This window comes from Impatiens glandulifera, chromosome 1, assembly GCF_907164915.1.
Source record: "Impatiens glandulifera chromosome 1, dImpGla2.1, whole genome shotgun sequence".
In the NCBI taxonomy this organism is placed as follows: Eukaryota; Viridiplantae; Streptophyta; class Magnoliopsida; order Ericales; family Balsaminaceae; genus Impatiens; species Impatiens glandulifera.
Window position 1 is genome coordinate 147,346,677 of NC_061862.1, and position 11,615 is coordinate 147,358,291.

The 11,615-nt window shown below is 32.7% G+C and overlaps 1 protein-coding gene across 1 annotated transcript; it reads left to right on the plus strand.

Moving 5' to 3' along the window:
- The first annotated feature begins 1,080 nt into the window (after positions 1 to 1,080).
- On the plus strand, positions 1,081 to 2,292 carry LOC124909930. Its single transcript, XM_047450560.1, has one exon. The coding sequence runs from the start codon at positions 1,081 to 1,083 to the stop codon at positions 2,290 to 2,292; it is 1,212 nt and encodes a 403-aa protein (XP_047306516.1).
- Positions 2,293 to 11,615: the final 9,323 nt, after the last annotated feature.

An 11,615-nucleotide genomic window follows, 5' to 3' on the forward strand; every position in this document is an offset into this window, starting at 1 on the left:
GAGTTTATGGAGGTGTTTTATTTGGAAGGGCTGTTATGTTAGGGAAAGGTAGACTAATAATTAACAAGAAATTATCAAAATAAAATCGAAATTATTTTATCTGGTATAATTATTATTTTATAAATTATGAAGCTCTATATGTATATATATTTTTTCCCTCATTTATTATAGTCTTTTTTCTTAATCATAATTTTATTATTGTTTAAATTATAACAAAAAAAAAATACAGTAAATTATTTTGATTTTTGACAAATTTAAAAAAGTTATAACGGGTCTAGTACTATCAACATCTTTAATTAATTTAGGGGGGACATGTTTGTGTTCTCGAATATTCCAATTAATTAATGTTCCGTGTTTAGTTACATTTGAGAAATTACATCGGCGCAATGTCTCACGTGTCCATAAAATCATGATCTCTAATATAAACTCTTAGCCGTTTTATAAAAAAAAAAAAAAATCTTTTACACTTCGTTTATTTATTTTATCAAAGCGTCTAAAGATAAAACCAAATATAAAAATGCGACTAAATATTTGTATCTAGAAGATATATCTAGGTTATAATCGTAATACAGAAAATAAACAGATAAAATCGAGATAAATAAATGTACGTGTAGGCGAGGTCTTAATAATACTTAAAAATAAGATAATTGAGTTAGGGCACTTGCACCAAAAATGCTAAATTTTATACCTAAAATAATATTAAAAAATATATATATCTATTTTACAACATCTCAATTCAAAATACTCTACAGCAGCATTTCTATCTATATACCTATAACATTAAAATATTTATTTTTTGCAAAATTAAAAAACAAATTGTAACTACTTTTTAAAATTCAAACAGCTATATTCCAACGCCTATATTTCAAATTCAAATCCAACGCCTATATTTCAATTTCAATTTCAAATTCAAATTTCAACGCATATATTTCATTGGCATGTTCTATAAAAAAAATTGAGATTCAAATTTCAAATTCAAATTTCAACGGCTATTTTCCAGCGGTCATATTTCGAAATCCAACTATAAATAAAGTTTTTGTTCATTCATTCTTCACCACAGTTTAAGCTTTATCCTACACAATGAGTGGCAACAATAATTTTTTGAGAGATTATTTGTACGGATGCGATGATGACGATGATATGATTCAAATTCTAGCCTTCAAACGTGAAAGAGAAAAACTCGAGGCACAAGGTGAAAACTCCCGACAATCACGGACATCTATTGATCGTGACACTCTGCAAGGGCATCAACGCTTATTCAATGATTATTTTGCTACACCGCTAGTTTTTCCAGATCAAATATTTCGTAGGAGATTTCGAATGAGATGTGAGTTATTCATGCGGATTCACTCGGCAGTGGAAGTACATGATCCATACTTTCAACAAAAAATAAATGCGGCTGGAAAATTAGGTTTGTCATCTCTTCAAAAAACAACTGCGACACTGCGGATATTGGCGTATGGGGTAACGGATGATTTCATGGATGAGTATATACGGATTGGAGAAAGCACAACCCATAAAAGTTTGAGGCACTTTGTTGATGCAATCATTGATATATTTGGTACAGAGTATCTACGAAAGCCAAACTCGGATGACATTGCAAAATTGCTTCAAGTCGGTGAAGCTCGTGGCTTTATAGGAATGTTGGGTAGTATCGATTGCATGCATTGGAAATGGAAAAATTATCCAACTGCTTGGAAAGGTATGTTCACAGGTCATTGTCATGAACCTACACTTATCTTAGAAGCTGTAGCATCTTACGATTTATGGATTTGGCATGTATTCATTGGGTTATCGGGATCACATAATGATATCAATGTGTTAGAACGATCACATGTGTTTTCTGAAATAACAATAGGCGAGCGCCCTTCAGTTAACTACTCGATTAATGGTCACGACTACAATATGGGTTATTATGTAGCTGATGGGATCTATCATCTATGGGAAACATTTGTCAAAGCAATTACATTACCATTGAATCGTAAGACCAAATATTTCACTACTGCTCAAGAATCTTTTAGAAAGGACGTTGAACGTGCTTTGGGTGTGCTACAAGCCAAATTTGCAATTGTCGGTGGTCCTGCACGGTTTTATGACCGTGCCACAATCAAGAACATCATGTTGGCATGTATTATCACGCACAATATGATTGTTGAGGATGAGCAGGAAGTTCACCAACAACCGAATATCTCTAAATATAAACAAATTCCTTCAAGTCCTCCGATTCCCATTGTAACACGCACTTATACTTCAGAACTTATGAACTTTATGCAATCCCTCCAACTCGATTGAGGTGTTCAAATCGTTTGTTTCATATAGGTAAAAATCACCGCTCAACCCATCATCAATTACTCTCGCCATACGCATAATTCCAGAAATGTCATTATTCATACCTATGTATCCTACAAACGAGATTAATCATTGATTTCCTAGAGAGATCGAAAACAATTTATCATTCACTCCTATAACAAGCCAAGGAACTTGAGTAGATATAAAAAAAGAAAACGAACAGAAATTTCAAAAGCAAAATCTACGATCTAGGAAATAGGCCCTAGAAAACAACACACAAAAAAAAAGAGAGGGGAAGACGGGATACCTGGTTGGAAAGCTAGAAGAGGTCAAAATCTGTATCTTGAGAAAAACTAAGGAACTTTTCACTCATGCTGATCACTGTAGAGCTTTAACGTTTTCTAGATCTCTCTATAGCTCAAGCATCTCTTATCGTTATCTCTTTTCATCTCTATAGCTAAAGTTTTGAAGCTTACGTTTGGAGGAGAAAAGAACTTATAGTGTTGGAAAGAACCTATGCTTTCTCCGCTATGTGAAAAAAAAGATGAGAGAGAATAATGTTCCCGCCAGTTTTGAGAAAAAAAGATGAGAGAGAATAATATTGCCGCTAGTTTTGAGTATAGAACATGAAAAGTGGTGTTCTATATATAGAACACTACTTTTTATTTGGACTAAATTTTTTTGAAGTATAGCTCATTTGATGTAGATCAAATTTGTTGTAATTTTTACTTTTTTATTTCTATTTTAGATATAGAACACCTAATAGAACATCTACTACAAGTGCCTTTAGAAAAATAAATTAATTACAAAGAAGACCTAAACAAATTGTTGTTTTGCATTGCTGTTGGAAATAATTATTTAACCATTTTATATTTTATTGGGATTTTTAGAATTTATTTAGGACTTGAAAATGGTTAAAATAAATAATTTGCTAAATGTTTGAAAAGCAAAGATGTCCCAATGAATTATGATTTAACTCGTGGGTCAGGTCAACAATGGGGTCGTGGATTGGAATTCCAGGTAGAAAGTGGAACTGGTCGTATGGGCTTGGAGCTGGAATTTGGATTTGATGCACGGCATGACCCACAGACTTGCAGTATTAGCTTTAGCCTTTAGACAGAAAGTGAAGTCCCATTGCAGTATTAGCTTTGGGAATAAACATATAGGAATAAATTAGAACTCTTGATTTCAATTACACATGGAATTAAAAACATGTTAAAATTCTTTTACAAGTTTTGAGGAAATCTTTGAAAAATCTCTCAAGTGATGAAATCCAATATCTTGGGCAAAATTGGAATGGTTCATTCAGGTTGAAGTTGTTATTTGTAACGTTTTTCCTTTAGTATAGGAATTAATATCAACCATCAGTTGTTTGTGGTTTATATTAATTCCGTTATATCACATTTATTTTGCAGTTACGTTTAATTAAGTTAGGTGTTTATGTTTTATTGTTTTCAACATTTTATAGTTTTAGTCTTTTTCATTTTGCTGTCATCTTTTCATCTTTTCATCTTTATCTTTGACAATAAGAAATCTCTCATCATCTGTTTTACTATACTTCATTGTTCATCAATTTCTTGCATTCCGCGCAACAATTGGTATCAGAGCGGGTTAGATCCGATTAGATTATCACTATTTGTTTTCTGGCGAGAAGATGTCTTCAATGAATCTGAAAATCGAAAAATTCACAGGGCGAAATAGTTTTGGTCAATGGTAAATCAAAATGTGAGCTTTGCTTAAACAATAAGACGTTTGGGCACCATTGTCGAAGGAAAAGGCGAAGATAGTTGCAGGTCCTGGAAAGGAGTCTTCCTCTAGTAAAATCACTACTAAGCTTGAGGTCTTGGAAGAGAAGGCACACTCAACGATTTTACTCTGTCTGGATGATGAAGTGATTACTGAGGTATCATATGAAGATACCGCAATCGGTCTGTGGTCGAAGTTAGAAGCTTTGTACATGACAAAGTCACTAACTAACAAGTTGTTATTAAATCAACGTCTGTTCAGTCTTCGTATGCTTGAAGGTAAGTCTCTTAGTGAACATCTTGATAAGTTAAACACTATATTACTTGAATTGAGAAATATAGATGTTAAGATCGAAGATAAAAATGATGCATTAATTCTGTTGGTATCTTTACCCAACTCGTTTGAAAATTTTGTTCAATCGTTCATTGTGGGTAAAGACTTCGTAACTCTAGAGGAAGTTCGTTCAGCACTTCATACTAGAGAACTGCGCCATAAGGCGAGCGGTGAAATTGTAGACAGTCAAGCATCTGGGTTGATTTCCAGCACAGTCAACTACAAAGGTTCTGGAAAGAAGAAGGATCAAAAATACAAAGTTAAGGGCTTTAGTGCTAAAGACATCTGCAATTACTGTAAAGAATCTGGTCATTGGAAGAATAATTGTCCTAAGAAAATGGGAAAATATTCTACAGTTTCTATAGCGCATAAAGACAGAGACACCGACTCGGAGGAGGACATTGCCATTGTAGCCAACGCTTCTCTACACCTTATTGATACGTGGGTGTTGGAATCAGGATGTTCATATCATATGAGTCCGAACAAAGAATGGTTTGATACCTATGAAGATTATGATGGTGGAAACGTTGTCATGGGAAATGATGCCATATGTAAAACGGTGGGTATTGGGACTATCAAGATTCTGACTGATGATGGTAAGATACGGACCTTAATTGGCGTTCGGCATGTTCCTCAACTGAGGAAGAACATAATATCTTTAGGCAGTTTAGATGCTAAAGGTTTCAAGTTTAGCAGTGAAGAATGAACATTGTGCATCAGTAAAGGTTAAAAAATAATATTGAAAGGTATCAAATAGAATACCTTGTATATACTACAAGGTAAGACACTGACAGGTTCCGCTACGGTCGCATCCAAATTTATGAATCGACACCCTGATGTAACCAAGTTGTGGATATGCAACTTGGACATATGGGGGAGAGGGGGATGCAAATTCTGTCTAAACGGGATCTTCTATCTGACCACAAGGTTACCAACCTTGAATTGTGTGAACACTGCATTTTTGGGAAAAAGCATCGCCGTAAGTTCAGTAAGGGAGTTCACAAAACTAAGGGCACACTGGATTATATTCACTCTGATTATTGGGGTCCTGCTCAAGTTGAAGGTATAGGAAGTTATAGCTATTTTGTAACATTTACTCAAGGATGACCTGGTTGTATCTTCTGAGACATAAGAGCGAGGTATTTAAGACCTTCAAACATTGGAAGGCACTAGTGGAGAATCAAACTGGAAAGAAGGTTAAGAGGCTGCGAACAGATAATGGACTTGAATTTTGTTCATCTGAGTTTATTGAGTTCTGTAGGGATATGGGGATTGCAAGACATCACACTGTCCGAGGTACACCACAACAGAATGATGTAGCAGAAAGGGTGAATCAAACACTGTTAGAGAGAGTTAGAAGCATGCTCTCTAATGCTAGATTGGCGAGAAAGTACTAGAGCGAGGTTGTCTTAACGTCTTGCTATTTGATAAATTGTGCACCACATACTGGGATTGATTGTAGAATCCCTTACGAGGTATGGTCTGGTAACGTCGTTGATTATTCTCATTTGAAAGTTTTTGGGTGCACATCTTACTATCATGTTATGTAAGATGGAGTCAAGGGCAAAACAGGGTATTTTCATGGGTTATGGAGATGGAGTCAAGGGATAGAGAATCTGGTCATCTTCTGAAGGTAGAGTAATCCTCAGCAAGGATGTGTTACGGTCTACAAATTAAGGCATCGGTCTTAGAATAATTCCAGCACCCTTTTCTCGGTCCTATTGTGCACATGGGCCAGTTTATGTTTTTGTTTAATAATTCTGTTTCGTTTCCCTTATCTTATATTTCTCAAACCAAATTATGTTATTTCATAAAGTTCTTACTCTTAATTATCTTTTGGTCTTCAACCTCTATCTTGGACTACTAGGTGTATTGTAGTAGTATTCTCTTCTCACCTTTGTTTCTTCTCTCTTTGACCTCGAATTCTCTTCTCATATTATTTCCGCTGCGCTTGATTATAGAATTCCATATTCGGTCCCATCAATCAAGAACTCGTTTCTTGAATTGAAGAACTCGAAAGGCTAAGTTATAGTTTCAAGCTTAACATTTAATGAGAAATTTATACTTAACTCCTCTATCAAGCCATCATTTTCTAGAGAAAATAATAATACCGAGAAACATGTGGAGCTTGAGGTGACTCCAGTTCAAGGGACAACTGACATGAAACACGATAATGATAAGCCATCTGAGGAAGTTTATCAATTTGAAATACCTGAAAATCAATCTGACATTGCAACACGACCTAGAAGGTAAATTAAAGCTCCTAACAGATTAATTCATTCAATCGAGGGAAGAAAGATCTCAACTATCCCTAGAAGTAGGACAATCAGTCCCTCTATGAATGATACTGAAGAAATGGTAAGTTATGCACTTCAGGTAGCTAAAGATGTCATACATAACGAGCCATCTTCTTATAATGAAGCTGTTAATGGTGGTGATTCTGCGCAATAGATTGCTGCCATGTGTGAGGAAATGGAATCACTTCAAAAAAATAATACATGGAAGTTGGTTACTTTACCTAAGGGAAGAAGAGTCATTGGGTACAAATGAATTTTCAAAAGGAAAGATGGAACCTCTAGTGCTGAAGGGACCAGATATAAAGCACGATTAGTTGCAAAGGGATTCAGTCAAAAGGAAGGCGTAGACTTCAATGAGATATTCTCACCTGTAGTCCGACACACTTTTATCAGGGTACTACTAGCTATAGTAGCACATCAGGATCTGGAACTCGAGCATTAGACGCGAAGACGGCTTTCTTACATGGTGAGATTGAGGAGGATATACTGGTGAGTCAGCCTAAAGGATTTCTTTTTCCTGGTAAGGAAACACATGTTTATAATCTGAAGAAGTCTTTGTATGGACTTAAATAGTCTCATCGACAGTGGTATAAGAGGTTTGACAATTTCATGATTGAACATGGTTACAATAGGGTGCATATGATTGTTGTGTCTATCATAACAAAATCGGTGACGGTTCTTTGATTTATTTACTCCTGTATGTAGACGACATGTTAATTATAGCCAAGAAGATGTCGGAGATTCAAAAGCTGAAAGACCTTCTCAGTTCCGAGTTTGAGATGATAGATCTAGGTGGAGCACGAAAAATTCTGGGCATGGAAATAGTAACAGATCGAGTTCAAAAGAAGTTATTTCTTTCACAGAAGAGTTATATTTTGAAAATATTGTCTCGTTTCGGGATGAGTACAACAAAGGCTCTCAATACTCTTGCAGTTGTTATTGATCATTTATCTGCATTCGTATCCCAGTCTGATGTTGAGAAGTTATACATGTCTAATGTACCGTATGCTAATGTGGTGGGTAGTTTAATGTATGTCATGGTATGCACTAGATTTGATATTGCATATTCAGTAAGTGTTATTAGTAGGTTTATGTGTCGACCTGGTAAGGAACACTAGCAAGCGGTAAAGCGAATATTTCGCTATCTGAGAGGCACATTCGATGTTGGTCTAATTTATGGGAGTAATAACCAGTGTCTCGTAACTGGTTATTCGGACTCAGATTATGCTGCAGATATCGATGGTAGAAGATCAATGACTAGTTATGTTTACACCCTTAGTGACTCTGTGGTTAGTTAGAAGGCAACATTACAGTCGACGGTGACGTTGTCCACTACCGAGGCTGAGTATATGGCACTAACTGAAGCAGCTAGGAGAGTATATGGTTGAAAGGATTAATCAGTGACCTTGGTATCCATCATGATCATGCAATTATTTTTTGTGATAGCTTAAGTGTTATCTGTTTGGCGAAAGATCAAGTACATCATGATATAACCAAACATATTGATGTTCTCTATCATTTTCTTTGTACTGAGAGGAGAATCAAGTTGAAGAAGATTAGCACACATCATAATACTCCTGACATGTTCACGAAGTCGGTCCCACTTAACAAATTCACTCATTGTTTGGACCTGCTAAATGTTGACAGTTGGAAGTAGCCTGATAAGGCTCTTCTTGTTGGGTGATTCTAAGGCAAGGTAGAGATTTGTAACGTTTTGCCTTTAGTATAGGAATTAATATCAACCATCAAATGTTTGTGGTTTATATTAATTCTATTATATCACATTTATTTTGCAGTTGCGCTTAATTAAGTTATGTGTTTACGTTTTCTTGTTTTCAGCATTTTATAGTTTTAGTATTTTTCATTTTGCTGTAATCTTTTCATCTTAATTTTTGACAATAAGAAATCTCTCTTCATCTGTTTTTCTATACTTCATTGTTCATCAATTTCTTGCATTCCGCACAATAGTTATAGTTATCTATGAAGTGGCTTGAAGTTGTTATAATTATCTTATTCATAGATTTGTGATCATGAGAGACTTCTTTTCATATTGAATTTGGTTGTCCCTAACGAGTTTTAGAGATTCCAAAAAATTCATCAAACACTACATCATCCTCGTATGCAAGAGCGGAGTCAGGATCTAAAATCTACCCGGGCTAATTGTTTTTTATAAAAAACAATATAACATAATAATAAAAACTAAGTATGCATACCTCTATTATTGAAGCTAAGTTCCTACTCGGTGCAAAGTACAAATCTAATTGGCTCCTCTTTATATCTCACGTTTATCATCAACGATAGAATTAACAATTTAATTAGCTTGACCTGACTGTAACTTAGTATTGCATTTTAAAAATATAATAAGATTGAAAATAGTCGTTAAATTCAAAATGAAAAGTCATATAGAGATCTTATTTTCAGTAGTTATAACTAATACTAGCGGAGCAAAACAATGCAAATAATATGCATAAGGGCAATCTTTAAAAAATAACCACACAAATAGCTAGCACCATCGTATTTTTGACCTCGCGTATTATTAATTTCTAGAAGGGTACTCATCAAATTGGAAGAACCATTTCATCTAAAGAAAGTCTAAGGAAATAGGAGATTAAAGACAATTTTCATTCTAAAGAAAGAGAAAATTCATGATTCATCAAATTAAGGTACGCTTCAACATTCTTTAATTTCTCACACATTATATTAGGATTTAATTCGGATAATTCTAACATACAATACTTTCATCAAATTATTTAAAATTATCAAAACCAACATATACATATTATGAATAATTTGAAATTATTAATAATTCATACATATATATTTACACTGAATTATACATATTCTTAAAAAAAATTATGATATCAATTGTTAGAATTATTGAATTAGATTCTAATTTAAATTGTGAGAAATTAAAAGTGTGTATTAATTCATAATCTTTGAATCTTCTCTTTTTTTTTTAAAAAATGGTTCAGTCATTTTGATGAGTACGTGATTTTTTTTTCCTGGTTTGTGGAGAGAAAATGATAATACATCAATTTGGGACCATTATTTTTACAAAATAACTAATATGACTAGGAAGATCCCCGTGCGATGCACACGGATAAAAATATATTATTACAACGTTCCGCGTTCATCAAATTTGGTGTTGAATTTAAAATATAAAATGTTATTATCCTAGTTGGTTAAAGAGTTGTATTTATTTTGTTAGGTTGCGAGTTCGAACCATACCTATATCATTTTTAATTTTATTTTTAACCGTTTTAAGTTTATGGGCGGGTCAACCTACAATCCGACCCAAGTATCCATTTACTCTCACATATATATCCAAATTAACCACAGCTCTCGACCCGGCAATCCGGACACTTTCAAAATTAAGCATCATTATATATATATATATATATATATAGATATCAGTTATTTTTGTTTGGTTATTTCTAATTTAATCCCTTTATAAAATTTAAAATACCACCTATGTAACCTCATTTTATATTAATGACAAATATAATCCTACGACATAAACATGATTTTATATTAGTTCGCATTATTGTAATTTATATATTGATGACATTTCAATTATACTAATTACCCATAAAATTTAACTTTTTAATCTAAAAAAAATCTTCATTCCTTTTAAGAAAGGATGTAATAAAAATTATTGATTTGATTTTAAAATTATATATATATATATATATATTGAACAAATGACTAAGATAACAAACTCAGTAAGTAATGTAGTAAAAGGGAAATGATTGTTTTATAAGGTAGCGTTTATTATATGGTATTAGTTATATATGTATTAATTGTAGAGGTTATAAATTATAAAGGGTATTAAGAGGTATAAGTTATATATATCCTACGTTGTACGGGAAAAAATATAAATGAAGTTTTTATATGATATTTAATTCAATATGTTTATATATAATAAAAAAAAATATTTATATAAAATTAATATATATTTATATTAAAAGAAAATATATATACATATATGAACTTACAATATTTTAATTTTTTATAAACGAACTTATAAGAACTAAATATTCTTATATAAATATAAACATGAACTTACACTATTTTAATTTCTTTATTAATTTTATAAGTTTTGTTCTTTTTAATGTTAAAGAATGAAATTTTTTAATGTAAATTTAGTGGTGTTCTGCAAAATGTGTTCATAACAATCATTAAGAAATACTAAATCGTTGGAATAAGCTAAATTTAATCTCTTCAACAAAAACGGTGTCACCCTCCATTACACCAAGTTTAGACAAAGACTTCTATACCAAATTGCTTCTAATATGTGCTAAAATCTTCTTTTCAAATCTATGTAATTGTAATGAAAAGTGATCAGTTATGTTTACATGTTGTGTAGATGAAAGTTAAGATTTTAATTCTATTTAGGCCATCTGGTCCATTAGAGTCATTCCATGTCATCTCCATATGCAAAATGTGTTTTCATAACTCAATCATTAAGAAGATACAAAATCGTTGGAAGAAGAAAAACATAAATTTAACCTCTCCAACAAAAACGGTGTCACCTCCTTTAGATAAAGACTTGTATACTCCACATACTTCCAATACGTGCTGAAATCTGATACAACTAAAATCATTTCATAACACACTCTTCACAATTAACTACATTATAACTGTCACTTTATTCTCGTCACTATATTTAACCATAATATTTTTCTCTCTTGTATCAAAATCTTCTTTCTGAATCTATGCAACTGTAATGAAAAGTGATCAGTTATACAATTATCAATTCAAGTTTAGTAATAAAAAGAGAATCCAACATAAAAAAATAAAGGGTTTATGTTTTGTATCATCATCACAACCAAAAATATGTTTAAAGGTTAATTCATAAACACTTTTGCATTATATTTCTGAAAAAACATTAATAAATTTATGGATACAAAAAGATGTATTTGGCTGAGATACAATGAAATAGAAACTTCT